At 30.1% G+C, this 15144-nt stretch overlaps 2 protein-coding genes across 7 annotated transcripts; both read right to left on the bottom strand.

Moving 5' to 3' along the window:
• Positions 1 to 1994: 1994 nt before the first annotated feature.
• Positions 1995 to 8930, bottom strand: LOC101247223 (E3 ubiquitin protein ligase DRIP2). 6 transcript variants are annotated; one of them, XM_004240462.5, is made up of 7 exons: positions 8448 to 8930; positions 7323 to 7422; positions 6493 to 6817; positions 5036 to 5454; positions 4879 to 4929; positions 3910 to 3982; positions 1995 to 2761 (listed from the first exon to the last, which is right to left on the bottom strand). In XM_004240462.5, the coding sequence occupies exons 1-7, from the start codon at positions 8554 to 8556 to the stop codon at positions 2582 to 2584; spliced, it is 1257 nt and encodes a 418-aa protein (XP_004240510.1). In that variant the 5' UTR covers positions 8557 to 8930; the 3' UTR covers positions 1995 to 2581. The 6 variants fall into 6 exon arrangements, with proteins under 6 accessions (XP_004240510.1, XP_010321833.1, XP_069155107.1 ...); XM_010323531.4 differs by having other exon boundaries at positions 7323 to 7415; positions 8448 to 8925; XM_069299006.1 differs by having other exon boundaries at positions 1995 to 3041; positions 8448 to 8900.
• A 1472-nt stretch (positions 8931 to 10402) lies between these two features.
• Positions 10403 to 13184, bottom strand: IAA17 (auxin-responsive protein IAA17). The gene is made up of 5 exons (NM_001279126.1): positions 12991 to 13184; positions 12223 to 12428; positions 11205 to 11328; positions 10623 to 10684; positions 10403 to 10443 (listed from the first exon to the last, which is right to left on the bottom strand). Exons 1-5 carry the CDS (start codon positions 13182 to 13184, stop codon positions 10403 to 10405), a joined length of 627 nt encoding a protein of 208 aa, NP_001266055.1.
• Between the last annotated feature and the right edge of the window lie 1960 nt (positions 13185 to 15144).

Raw genomic sequence — 15144 nt, 5'->3', positions numbered from 1 at the left:
AAAAAATATAAACATAAATAAGACAATATAATACAATTTGAAAGAAATAATAATACATAATTTATCGATACAAAAAGTTAGTTGAATGCGAGGGATAATTTAAAAGGTGATCTATCACGATACTATAACTTGTTTCTTGTTTTCGTGAGGGGATTTACAATTAATATATTTATATATATACATAAATTTATATATATATACCATGTATTTTTTTATCGATGAAGTTAAACCTCTGTAATCAATATGGGTCCGTCACTGACTGAGAAAATGACCAAAAAATAATTATTTATATTTGTGAATAAGTTCAAAATAGATTATGTTAAATATTTTTTCGATTTTAATTTATTTGTTTTACTTTAATTTGATATAAAGTGTAAAAGAACATTAAAAAAAATAAATTTTATAATTTTAAATATATTAAAATATAATTGTTATCTTCTTGATGTTTTAATTAATATATTTAAAAAGATTCCATTATTTTTGTCTAATATAAACTGTCAAATATTTGATGAACACTAAAAGTATCAAATATTTTATATACTTAAAAGGATTAAAATGCATTTAGTACATATTTGATTGATTAGTTTGAATATATTCTCAAATATATTTTTGTCATTTAGTGGTGTATTAATTGTCAATTATTGTAATAATAAGACCTGAGAAAAACAAAGGACCAAACTAAAACTGATGTCTCTGTCATAGACTCACAGATTTCAAAGTGGGTCCCAAAATAATTATTCCTTCTGTTTTCTTAATTATAGTAATTTCTTATTCCTTAGTTTCTTTGTTGGTCTTATTTTTTTATAACAATAATATATTCGTCGTAATCAATTAACGAGAACTAATGGAATAATAAGTATTTTTATTATTTTTAAAATTATGAATTTGAATTTTTTTAGATATAAAATCACTTTTGTTAGAGAGTATTTTATCACTAATACAAAATTTTTCAAAGCAACTCAAATTTAATTAAATTCTAATATAAATATAAATACGAATGAGTACCTATATTCTATATAATTTTCAAATAGATAATAGTAAATATTTTATCACGTTAGAGAAGTTATTGCTCGTAGACGGTTGATTCAAGAAAAAATATTTTGATTATATTTTAACGTCATTTTTTTTATTTATCTTGAAACTCGATTGAATTTAAATTTATAAAAAAATCTTTATTTCAAAGGTGTTATTTTTAAATCTCTATAGACGCTAAAATTTGAAACCTTAAAAGACGAGTATTCTTTTTAATTAAATAACTTAAACTAAAACACCAAATACTTAATATAATCTTATGAGTGATGTCTAATAAGGATAATATATATTTAGATCTTACTTTTGTGAAAATAAAGCGATTTCATCTTTCTTTCATATTCAGATTCGAGATCATAGTATTATCTAAGAAAGTTTTCATCTTTTTTTTTCTTGTAATTAAAATATGAAACTTTTCAATGTAAATATAATGTTAATTGCATAGCACTAATCTCGAATATTGTCTCCTTTTGATTCGATTTGAGAGAATAATAAGGCCAGAATTAATATTTAGTATAAGAATTGCTTTATTTCATCTCGTCATTATTGTTGGAATAATTGAGAGCAAAAAGAAAGGTCACGTAATAAAAAAGAACAAAAACTTTTTCTTTTTGTGGCTAAAGAGCATAGGGGGAAAAAAAAAAAGTACCTAGGGATCTGGCATATAAAGTTACAAACAATCATAACACAAATTTTGAATCAATCCGAGCATATGTATCTACTTATACAACTTTTGACAAGTTTAAGTCCACTTGTGTACGCCTAATTTAGAGGACTTCAATATCAGCAAAAATTAAAGAACACGTTTATGTATATGTAGTTTTATTGGACCAAGTCCACGAAGGACTAGCAATAGTTTGGGTGCAAACTAAATAAACGAAGGACACCACACATAGGACGAAATTGTCATGTAAGATGTCACATAGAATATATGTATCTATTTATTCAAAGTTAGAGGGCAAAAATGTGAAATGATGCATATTTATAAATCATGCCCAAACGGAGCCAAGTTCAAGGTGACAATTCACGTATCACTTCAGTAGTAGTAGTAGTACAAAACCTTAAGAAAAGACGATACACTAGCTGAAAAAAGAAGGCAACTGTTGAAGAGTTTATGAAGGGTGCAGTTGAACACACAAAAACTGCCCTAGAATTTGTGTTTGTTCACTAAACTATGCTGGTTGGAGACTAAAAACAGACATTAATATTAAAGCATAATCCTAATTCACCATCTAAAATAGTACAATGTAGTGTTTCAAACTTACAATAGATAGGAGAAACACCATTTCAACTTGAAAGCATTGTATCTCGCGAGTGCCATAAATGCTAAGCTCTTCTCCTGCTAAGCTCTTCTCCTTTACGGTCTCGTTGCTAATTTGCTTCTGATTTGTAACAGTTGCAGCGCCAGCTGCTGTAAAATAACCTGCACATCTAATAGCTCACCACATTTCCAAATACGAAACTTACTAGCTAACCAGGTTTGGGCTGCTACTTCAACTTATGCACGGGGTTGTACAGATTATCGAGTATGTGAAGGCAAAAAAAGAACAGTTCAAGAAGACATAAGGCTTGGAACCTTGCGAGCATAAGCCAACACCATCACGAAATCGTTAGCTGATGAACCAACTATTGCTGGAACTCTTTCAGATGAGGTAGTCTGAAGCCACATATCAACTAAACTATTCAGTTGTAGAGTGGGAACTATCAACTGTCCCATATATCTAATCTCAACCTACAAGAGAACAAAAACACTTAGCACAACATAAGTATCATCAAATTTAGTATGTTTTTGACAGTATTACGACAAGAGAGAACTCTTTCTTTTCTTATTGCTAGGTACAAGGACAATAGTTCCTTTATTTTTAAACAAGACAACAAGTAATATCAGCCACACTTATCAACCACAGGCTATGTTGTTCGGACTCTTCAAATCCTCCAAAAGTAGTGCCTTCTTGGATTTAGAGTCTAAGCAACATTGACTCTTCAACAATGTGAACAGGTGCATGCCGGATCTGCCAAAAGTAGTGCCTTTGTAAGGAAATGGATTTTGGGCCTAACTCAATCCCAATAACTATCATAGGGTGAGGTCGTACAAGACCATATAAGGTGACCAATTACCCATCCCATATCCGAAGTGGGTCTTAATAGCCTATTTGGATGATCTGACACGTGTGCGACAGTACTTTTGAAGAGTCCGAGCAACCTAGTCCGTAGGTACTTTCCAAACAAGTCTATTGATAGCATAGATATGAAAAGTTACAGAGCACAGGTAATGCATAAAAAGAGAGTAGTTCATGGAGATGCTAAAAATACAAAAAGCTGGAAGGTGCCTAGTTGCCTACTCATCTTGGCATTCACTTAAGTCAAAATGACAGTAACTTAGAGCCAAGCTCCTGTTTTATAACTTTGTCCTCATCAATTCCTAAAAAGAGAACACTTGAAAAGGAAAAGAAAAAAACAAAGATTACAGGAAAATTAAGTATTTAACTTCCAAAAACCCACTTCACAACAAGCAATACCTATAGGCCATTTCCCATATTATGTGAAGTTATAACTGTTCATTTAATTCAAAGATCTGTCACCAATGCACAAAAATGTTGCGCTAGTTCATTCTGAAGTTGGGGGGGGGGGGGGGGGAGCAATACTGATATACAGTTTCTGGCCCCCTTTGCTTACCCCTTAATTTTCATAATCGGCGAGTTCTCTTGAAAACCAAGTTCTAAAACTGACAGGACCAACATTACACCCAACAGAATAATGAATTACAGGAAATCATGCCCTTGCATAATATTTTTCAACCTTCAACAGAATAATGAATTACAGGAAATGTGAATAACATTTATTGATTTCAAAACTGCCAAAATATAAAAACATAGTTACCTCATCTTCGCTAGAAAGATTCAACTTCTTCATCAAGTACTTTTGAATGAACAAAACTGGAATATTGCCATCCCTGCAGTAGAATGTAAAATATATAAATACAATTATCCAATCATGAGCTATACCTTTCAGTGAAAAACAAAAAAAGGTGCATATATTCTTCTCAAATTCTCAAGCTAAAGGCCAACTTAAATCAAATGCTAAATTTGTCCTCACAGTACACTTTATGCAATCAGGTTGTTTTTTGTTTAGACTTAAAGCATAACCAACTATGAAGATCAGCTCAAGTGATCTTGAAAAGAAACAAAGTAGTCACCATAATCTATCACTTCTATTCTTCCCTTTTATTTGTATTCATAGACATCCTATACCCAAACACAAACTATCACACAATCGTGGAAATGGAGAGGAAGAAATCATAATTATCATATCTGTTAATTCTAGTTTTCCTTTTTACTTGTATTAGGAGAAATTGGATATGACATCCACATAGCTATGCAAACAGAAATTATCACCAAATTGTGAAATTGGAGAAGAAGAAATTCTGCATTCCTCTTCCAACTTCTCATTCGAAGAAAGGCATAAAATATTAATCCCTCTGTCAGACAATTTATGTGACCTTTCCTTTTTAATTGGTTCTAAAAAGAACGACAAATTTCTATATTAGTAACAATTGAATTTAAAACTTCCCATTTTATTAGATGATTTATTGCCACTGAAATGCCTATAGCTTAAGACCACAAATTTCAAAGGTTCTCATTCTTAAACACCATGCCTAGTCAAACACCATCACATAAATTGGGACGGAAGGAGTACCATGTTTCAAGTGTCAAACTTCATGAAGAAATAGACATTCTTTGTGCAAACTAAATGACTTATCAGAGCATAATACAGAACCTAGACAGAACAGCAGGAAAAATTAATTGTTTCACTACGAAATCAAATGATATCACAAAAAAAAAAACTTACTTTATTCTCAAGTAACCTGCAGAAATCTGGGGCAAAGGTGCACTTCCGTCCCTGAAACAGTTAATTGCAGAGTTAGTGATAAAAACGATTAATAGTTCAATCTTTACTATATACATAATAAACAGAAAAGTTCTGTAAAATAAAAGCAGATTCTTACTGGTCTTCAGAGGCCACTAATGAGAACCAAATTGGATTAGTCCTCCTTTCACATTTCACACTAATTGAATCCAGCACAGCTTGAGGTGATATACTAAATTCTCCAAAAGTTGATGCCCTTTTTCGGCGAATTCTTCGCAACTTTTTAGTTTTTTCTGATTCTGCAGGAACAGGAACACAGCTATATTTTTCAGCTTGGACCTTCAATTTCTGTCCATGTTCTTTGTCATGGCAATGCAAACTTTCTGTTTTATAAACAGAACCCTGTGAAGTAAACCTTGAACATTTGTTCTTGTTTGCTACTTCCACCAAACAATCCAAAGGTTTCCACAAATCAACTTTGCCTTCTTGTTGTTCAGTGCCATTGTCAGTTCCTTTGTCCGATGTGGGATGGCTAGAAGGCTCGGCATTGGAATAATTCTGGAAAAATCACATGAGTTCAACCGATATAGTAATATTCACAGTTAAATCGGGATACCATTGACCAAAGAAAAACTTATCAGGAAAAATGGATAGAAATTTCAGATGCTGAGAGTCGAGAGAACTTATATAGTTATATTTCAGTGTTCTAGATTCACTCTGTGTGAATACGTTAATAGTATGTACTTCCTAATTCTGAGATGGTTAGGAATATCAGTATTTAGATAGATTATCTTATCTAAAATAGCTTATTTTTAATTCATGTACTCTGAACTTTAACTTATTAAGTAGAGTAAACTCCTGTATAAGGTGCTCTCCTTCGAAAATTGAACTTTTTGGTGACGGTTCTAAATGGCCTTCTACTTTTCTCTTTTTTTCTATGCTATCAGAGTTTGATTATTAAATTTGTGGCAATCATTCTGGAAAAGCCTTCTTCCCTTCTCTTCTTGGAATTAGAGTTTGGGTAATAAGTCCCTCCTTCAAAACTTGAATTTCGGTTATTATTCCATCAACTTATTCCGTTACTTCTTAGCCATCAATTCAAGCTACACGGATGATGTCCTGGTGATTTCTAACACCATTCCTCAATCCGATGGTTGAGAACAGATTACCTTCGGTATGTGATGCGAGAAGCACTTCGTTTGCTGTTTCAGTTATCCTAGAGTTTTGAGGAAGAAAGGATTCTAGCACCACTTCTCTTTATGGTGACTGTGCACTATTTCAATGACAAAATTTGGACAACATTATACAGCTGGTTGTTCCTTCAACAATAACTTGTCTGTCACACACCAATTGACTTCACAGTTTCAGTTGAAAACTCAAGTTGCTCACTACCTTGAGTTTGAGGTGGGATTTTAAAATCCAACAGAACTAATACCGTTAGACATTAAAATATTCTCGATGCGATGCATTCTATGTATCTAAGTTAATAATATAGGATATTCTTGCCAATTCTGTCTTCGTTGAGTATTTAGGTCATTTTCCAAATTTCATATTCTTCAAAATTACATACATAAGGTCCAAAGGACATGACTTTACCTGCCTTTTACTCTGAGAAGACTTTGTCAAAGTGTCTGGTGAGCTAGAGCTATCTGACTCTTCCCCATAATCTTCCTCATTCTTGATAGCTTTCTCAGTGGAAAAGGTAGAGCCGCGTAATGCTTTTCTTGCCACTGATTTTGATCTTCTTCCTGTCATTCCAGTATGTGTAGATACTCTGGGTGTGCTGACACCCAATGATGAAAGTGATCTCTCTTTCCTTCTAACTGGCAATGTAACTGAAGGCATAATTTCAGGCTCCTTCACTTTTCGCCTCTTATAAGGGAATATCTTTGCTCTTACATCTTCTAGCTTATGATCAGGCCTGAAAAATCAAATCAAAAAAGGAACAGGAAACAACAAACATTGTCAGGAAATCTCCTCACATTTATGGAATGATAGAAGAAAAATAATAGGCATATTAATAGATACAGACAAAGTAGCAAAGTTAGTGCAAAAAATGAAGAATTATGTTGAACTTACTTAGTTAAATGGTGAAAACGATCCATTAATACTTGCTAAAGGCTAGATGTTTAAAGAACATTTTTGGTTGGTGTAAACTTGACCATGTAAATAGACTTGATAAATTAGGATTCTGTTAGCCCCTTGAATTATATCTACTAATCACAGGAACCACGCACAAGAGCTAATATTTGCACAGCTTTCCTAGTCATCAACAAACTTTGGATGCAAATTAACGAAATTATCACTTTACTTGATGGTGAAAAAAGAAAAAGAACGAAGTTACTAAACTTAGAAGAAATCTTTGGCTTGAAGTTCCAGGTGTCGGGACAAAAAGAAGAAGAAAATATGTAAAACTAGAATACGACCTCAACTTCTCTAATGGCACACAGCCTAAGTCAATATTGCATACTGGACAGCATTCCCAATCTTCATCCGAAAGCTTCTTATATATGCATTTCCTGCAAACTTGGTGGAGTTCCCAAAGAAAGTTGTCAAAACAATGCATTGATGTAAAAAAACAATTTTAACATAGCACAAACCAGAATGCAAATTTCTCCCTTTAAATATGAATTTAACAAACAATCAGACCATTCATCCAACAAGATGTCTCAAAACAATATATACTGGTTACGGAAATCACATGATGTTGCTTCTCAGGGGATGATAAAGAAATTAACCTTAGAAATTATCGCAAAATATAACAGAAGCACTTTTTTAAGGATCCCCAATTTGCTTATGTGCCTAAAATCAGAAATGGCTCTAGAAGCATATATTTGTTACTGAGATCACATTAGTGGACACAACGAATATAATAGGCATATAGGACACAAATAAATATTTCCATTTATGGAACTGTGTGCGAGCTTCAATTTCTACAATCAACATATTAATAATCAAAGGTTCTCAGTACAAAATATTAATCTCGCAGTGCACGTAGCATTACAAAGAGAATTTGACATACCTCAACGAACTGATTTAAGCTACATACACTGATGGTGCAAAGATTTCTTTTTTACACTATAAAAAACTTAGATGTATAAGGAAGCTATATATACACAGTTCTACAAGCAAATCCATGCAAATAGAGTAAACCCAAATCTAGAAATAACTCCAATAGTAACAAAAACAACTCCAAAGCATTGAAACAAAACGACCAACGAATCTAGGCATAGTCCTTAAACATGCCCTTTAACTTGACCTCAGCTAGCATCTTTTGTATAATTTAAACAAGTAAACACACTCGTTCTACGTGGCATAATATAAATCAGTTCAAGTGTATTTTACCCTAATTTCCCTCGTAACACGCATGTGTCTACCTGTTCAACTTTGTACAATTTTTGAAGACATAGTCAGCTGAAGCAATGACACGTTTATGTATTATCCAAGTATCTAACACATAGCTAATCGATGCAAATGGAGCAAACCCAAATCAAATAGCAGATTAATTAAACAACTAATATAATTAAAAGGAACAAAATTAGTCAACTTACATGTATGAAGACATTCAGAAATAGTAGTAGCATCTCTGAATAGTTTGTGACAAAGAGGGCAACTCATGCATGCCACAATCGACTCTCTCTTCACCAATTGATTCTTCATATTTTCTTCTCAATCAAAAACTGAATTCAACCTTAACGTTGCATGCTACCAAAGAAATTCAACACATTCGGGTCTCCCAAAATCACCTACATTTCTGAATTCGACCCGGAAACACAAGTAAACAACCCGGAATTATCCAAAATGGGTCTTATAAATTTGAAATTGAGCAAATGGGTCGGGTTGATTTGGGAAAAGGTAAAATGGGTCAGCGATGAATTTGGTAGGGTGGGTGTAGAAATGGAGGTGGGGGTGGGATGATCTCTTCTTCTTCTTCTCTGTGTGTATAAATCTGCAGTTTTGTGTATTGGGTTTGAGACTCAGATATACAGAGCCGCAGTCAAAGTAGTAGTTTTTGTTTTGGTTTTCCACGTGTTAAGTTATGGTATCAAAAATATCTCTACATTTAAGCTAGATTATTAGTTTTATCTCTAAATTATTTATCGCCTTAAAAATAATTTTTTATTTGATTAGTTAAAATTATATACATTCTCGATCTTGCAACATTGGTAAAATATACTCCTAAATTCTCGTCAAATTTAGGCGTGTATGCAGTACTTTTCTCAATTTCTATAAGAGTTTGAAATCACTTACTATGTCATATTGTATATCAAAAATATATCTAAATATAATTAATCAAATAGAGAAAAAATTTAAGATCGTCAATAATTTAAAAATAAAACTAATAATTTGTGTCAATCTTTAAAATGTTTTTTTTTTATAATTGTCTATATTCAAATGTTTGACTCCCTCTTTTTCTCTACCATGAAAACAATATAGCCATCAATGACTAATGGTTATGGGGGATAATTCTGCTAATATATAAATAAAATAAACCTCTAGATGAATCAAATAAAGCCACTAATTCTCGTGAACGTGGTGGCAAAACTACCTACCCTACAAAGGATAATATTTAGGTGAAACTATCAAATTACATAAAATAATTATAGTTTATCTCGCCATATAAGATTAATTCAAAATTAAATATATTTAGATTTATAATTTTTGTTATCAGATTCACTGAAATGGAGAAAGAGGTGGGCAAGAACATAAGGAAGGCGAGGAAGATTTATCTATATATTTCAGATACTTGCGAATCACACTAGATATATGTATTATGTTTGATTTCACATGTATCTGGTGTGATTTCACATGTATTTGAGATACCAAATACGCGAACGAAATAAGAGAATAGCGAACAATATTTGTCTATGTATCGCAGATACATATTAATCCACCTGCACATAATTAATTTTAACCTCATATATTTAGACGTATTTGAACACAACAAAAATTAATTAAATTTATAATATTATTAACTAATATATTTAATAAATACCTCATAAACTATTAAGATTTATTTAAGTTACCCTAATATTTAGAATATTAGGTTCCTCAATAGTGCAATGTGGTTCCCGAAAATATAATGGCAAAAATAATGAAAAAAAGCACATTGAATATTCAAATCATACAATTATTTTGTTCATATAATACATAAAATATATGGTAGGATTGGTAGACATTGCACATGAATATGTTCCCTATACGTTGGGGAATAAATGCCTACATTATTAACAAAAGAATATAATACAATAACACCAATGCATTAAGCAACTTAAACTAAATTATTATTAGACAAACGATTTATCGAGTTGTATTAAATAAGAAATATTATAGCACTAAATAAATTACATTTACAGAAATAAATATGCTACACTCATTATTAATACATACAAGCACTTTATAATAGCAGCATTAATACATAACACACTATTCAATTCGAATAAACATTTACTATAATCGATGAAATTTTGATTGATGAAATTCATTTAAAAAGGTTAACTTGATTTCATCCATTTCTGTTCTTGCACTTCTCCATAGCCCTTGGTGCTGAATATTAAATTCGGAAAATAATTCAATGTTATGATCAATATCAACAATACTCAAAGTAAGCTATTTGATTAATTAACTAGAACAGTTTTGAAACAAATTAATCCAAAGATAAAATAAATAACAATAAAATAGTAATTAATTAATGAGTAATATATATCATACATCATATATCATACCTAGTCCTATTGCTTCAGTTCCTTTCATGATGCGCAAGCGTTTGCAAGAATCAACAAACATCCTGTTTAATGAAAGTATAGTGTCATGCCCATGATGGAGGACGGGTCACAGATGAATCGAGATAGATTTTTAGGTTGATAAACTTTTGAAAAAGGGTGCAGATAACATGCCTCGGGAGAATTTCACATTGAAATGACAGAGAAAACTGAAAAATTTTATAAAGAATAATATAAATTTACATGATACATATACACATTTATAATTTCGATAATAGCATAAAACAAAGGATAAATATGTAAGCTCTATTAGGCCGAAGGAGACAATACATGTACTATGTTATAAGGTATAGTGACAAATAAATTTATATTAAAAAAAGCATGTTCACAATAAAAAAAACACTTTTATATACGCCATTAATATAATTTAACATGCGATAGTAAGTTAATTAAAATCTTTATCATATCATAATCAATTATTATCTACCTTATAAATAACTTAAACTATAACTATTTTTTATACCATTGAATACATATAAAACATTTTTTTAAATATATTATATAGTTGAGGTGTCAAAGTCTTACCCCCATGGGACATCTCCAACAAGCATCCAATCACCATCTTTGTCTTCATAGGTAGGAACATAATCAGAACTATTCAAAAGGTCCATCAGTTTCCCCTCATGCATGAAATCTTTCATTCCTTGGACTATTTCACAGTTCCATTTTAGTCAGTAATAAAACATATACATACAAGTTATAAGATATCAAAAAATAAAAATTTAATTTATATACGCTGACATATAAATTTATTTATCAATTTATATGCTTTGATTAGAACATTAAGTTTCAAAACAAGTGGTTTGGTATACCAGAATAGTTAAACTTCCTTTTATTTTTTGTTCAATTTGAATTTATGTTGGCTTCACTGGGAGACTCGCGTAGTTTGTTATGTTAGCTCCAAAAGAATATAAAAATTGTGTTGGAGTTGATGAAGTTCCATGTTTATGATTTATTAATATAATTTAGCACTTATTCTGTATAGGTTATCTTTAATATTTTCACGTGATTAGTTTAACCTCAATAAACAATTGTTTATGGTTATTTTTTAGGTGATCAAAGCGTTGGTAAAAAATAAAATTTTAATGGAAAAATTCAAAATATAAAAGAAAATATAAACATCGAAAAATCTAAGAAAATCAAAATAATATAGTATAACATATATTAAAATAAAAATAAATTGAGCTCTGAACTATTCGCATAACATAATTTTTCAATAAAAAAGTGTTAATTAACTTCTTTTGGACAAAGATGACTTCGTGCAACTACAAATAATATAATATAACTAAAATTCACTTTTTGTACTTATCTTAAAGTGTAATTATTTTTGTATTCTCGGGGTATATAAATTATATAAGTGAAACTAGTTAAAGTATCAGTTACGAATTTAGCAAATAATACGAGTAGTTTTGGCCTATACATATATGAAGAAATCAATTATTCATCTAAAACTTAATTGTTGGATCTATAAACTTAAAATGTTAAATTTGTTCATGATAAAGGGTTAAATTCATAGGAAATATAAAAAGTAAATATGTCATACCAATAGTGAAGGAATTGAACATCTTGGTTAAGGCATCAAATAATTCTTGATAACTCTTGTACATGTTTAAGTCCACTTTCCTAAGGTAAGGTGCACCATCCATGCTCACCTTCACCAAAATATTATCATTCTCTCGATCAAGCTTTTGAGAAGTCAAAATATTCTTTCGAAAGGACCTTACGGGCGGCCAACCCACAACTTGTGCCCTGATAATTTGAATTTATAAATTCAAAGGAATCATATACAATGATAATATAAGTTTATATGAACGAATTCTTAAGGAAACATTACTAATTATGTGTTCAGGGTATTTTTTGAAAAATTTAATATGAATATAACATTATTTTTAAAGAGTCTTAACTATATAGGAAATGAACACAATACATCGATAAAAAGTTTATTTGAAACTCTATCTATTCCATGATTACCTATCTACCTCTCATAAATCCAAGGACAGAATTACAGTTCTGCTTATAAATTCGAAAAGCTCATGAGTAAATTCAATATAAACTCTATATTTATACTCGAAACATTCACATAATGTTTATAGAAAATTTCTCCAAAACCTACTAAATAGTTATATTTTCTAAAATACTCTAAATTCATAAACTCAAAAATTCTGACTCTCTATTTTTTCACACCAACGTGAATACTTAATGTTTATGAAAATTCGAATAGATGGACAGAAATCACCTAACGTTTCTTTACTTATATACTTTTTTTTGTTTTTTGGAAAAGTAGAAAAAGATACAATTTAAAGACACATACTTGGCAGCTGGGGTTTTGTGTGTTGAATTCTTGATGTTGTTAATATCAGAAGAAAGATTAAGCTTCAAATCTACAAAGCCTCTTTTACCATTAACATTACAAGTATCATTATCACCATAAACATTTTTTCTTGCTCCACCAGGCAACCCTAGCCTTAATTCTGTCTCCTCAAAATCCAACTTATTACTACTCATTTTTTGTTATTTTTTTTAAGAGTACTTTTGGTTTGAGATAGAAAAGTGAGAGTTAAAAATATATAGGGTGGAGAGAAAGGAGATAAACTAGCAACTAGATTGGGTTTATTTAATTGTTACCCCACTCCTTTATTTTATATAACAATATTTGACTATACACAAAATAAAAAATCGAGGGAGCAAAGGATTCATCCAAACCTCATAAAATAATATTTATATAATGTAGCATTATTTTTAATGTATATCTTGCGTCTAGGAAGAAAGACTTTTAGTTTATATAAAATGTATTCTAGAAAACAAGATAAAATTATGCTATTTTGAATAATTTAAGAATAAAATTAATCAACCTTTTTTATTTTAAGGGAGGATAAATTAAGTTATTTTTAAATAGTTTAAAAATACTTTTAAGAAATAAATGAAAATTAAAAAAATTATATCATATAAAATAAAACGAAAAGAATACTAAATTACTAGCAAGCTAGTGGCTACCAAAAAAGAAACTATCTATTGTGAAAAATAAAAGGAGACAAAGAAATAACAATTGAATGAAATGTAGAAGGGTGTGTTTGTGCTAAAAAGAGTAATAATATATGGCATATTAAATTAGGTGGTGGGGAATGGGTTGCTTTTGTCTTCAATTACCTTGATAAATGATTTGTTGACACTTGCTAAAGTTTATGAGCTGGATTTTTATATCTTGTTGGGTTATAATTTGATCTTATCATATGCTTAATTTACGCTTTTTTTGTTTGTATCATTATTATTCATTATTTTATAATATATTGTACTATATTATACTGTATTGTATGGTAGATATAATATTTAGTTAAATTGTATTTTTGTTGTTATTTAATAAGATTTTAATTGTTTGGTTTGATTGTATCATACTGTATTGTAATTTATAAATTTATTAAATTATCTTTAATTATTCTAGGATAAGAGGTTTGGCTATGTTCAAATAATTAAGGTAACGAGTAAAATAATATTTTGAACTATTAGGTAAAGATATAATTGGAAAAAGAAATTAAATAACAATTAGAACACACCAAATTGGTTGTTTCATAAAATAGGGGTTACCATTGTTATGTCACAATGAATTCAACAATACAGTATAATACATTTGAAGTAACAATTAAAACAAACATTGTAGGTGTAATAACGATACAATATAATAAATAACAATGATCCAAACATAGTGTTATAGTCTCATGCATTAACTTGCCTTTCGTATTTACATCGTGGGTGTTTATACTTAATTAAAAATAAAAAGTTTTAATTTTTTTTCAATACTTTATTATTCTCAATTGTTTAATTATTCCCATCAACTTAATTATTGATGATTTCATGAAGTTGTGTGTGGAAACCAATAAATAAGAAATGATAAAAAAATATATTATTTATTTTTATATAATAATTAAATTTTGTTTATGAATATAAATTAAATGAGGAATCATTTCGAATTTTTTTTAAACATTTACTTTTTTATGTTATAGAACTCTTTAATAAAAATTTTGACTTGGTATAAAATAATGATGTAAAATTGTGATGTTGGATTCCTTCTAATTGCATCAACTGCTCACTCACTTTTTCTCTTAAAAGACAACATTGTCTCTTTCACACACCTCTATAATCTTAATATAACGTGATGCTTGAATCACCAAACTATTCATATTATTTTTTCAACTTGTAAAAAGTCAATACATTTAGAAAAATTTGAATAAAAACAATATCATCTAATTCACATTTATTTATTCTGTAAAACAAACCTTAGTGTGTGTGTGTGTTTGGGTTGGGGGGGGGGGGGAGGATAAAAGATGTAGAAGAACATACTAGGAATATATAGGCAAAGGACCCAACACAATGGGGATAAAAGCATGTGCACACACATATTCATTTCTTAGCTTGCATGTGAACTTGTTGGGTTTTTGTCACCTTGGAGTCAAACCCTATTTCATGTGTA

Source organism: Solanum lycopersicum, chromosome 6 (assembly GCF_036512215.1).
Source record: "Solanum lycopersicum chromosome 6, SLM_r2.1".
Classification (NCBI taxonomy): domain Eukaryota; kingdom Viridiplantae; phylum Streptophyta; class Magnoliopsida; order Solanales; family Solanaceae; genus Solanum; species Solanum lycopersicum.
This window is presented reverse-complemented; position numbering and strand designations above follow the sequence as displayed.

Excerpts from the sequence above, each read along its gene's own strand:
- LOC101247223 (XM_004240462.5), bottom strand. The coding sequence starts at position 8,556 with ATGAAGAATCAATTGGTGAAGAGAGAGTCGATTGTGGCATGCATGAGT. Across the intron at positions 7,423-8,447 it reads TTCTGAATGTCTTCATACAT|TTTGCAGGAAATGCATATAT; the intron begins GTAAGTTGACTA and ends AACTCCACCAAG. Across the intron at positions 4,930-5,035 it reads TTAGTGGCCTCTGAAGACCA|GGACGGAAGTGCACCTTTGC; the intron begins GTAAGAATCTGC and ends TAACTGTTTCAG.
- IAA17 (NM_001279126.1), bottom strand. The coding sequence starts at position 13,184 with ATGAGTAGTAATAAGTTGGATTTTGAGGAGACAGAATTAAGGCTAGGG. Across the intron at positions 12,429-12,990 it reads CACAAAACCCCAGCTGCCAA|GGCACAAGTTGTGGGTTGGC; the intron begins GTATGTGTCTTT and ends TCAAATTATCAG. Across the intron at positions 10,444-10,622 it reads AACTGAAGCAATAGGACTAG|CACCAAGGGCTATGGAGAAG; the intron begins GTATGATATATG and ends TTTAATATTCAG.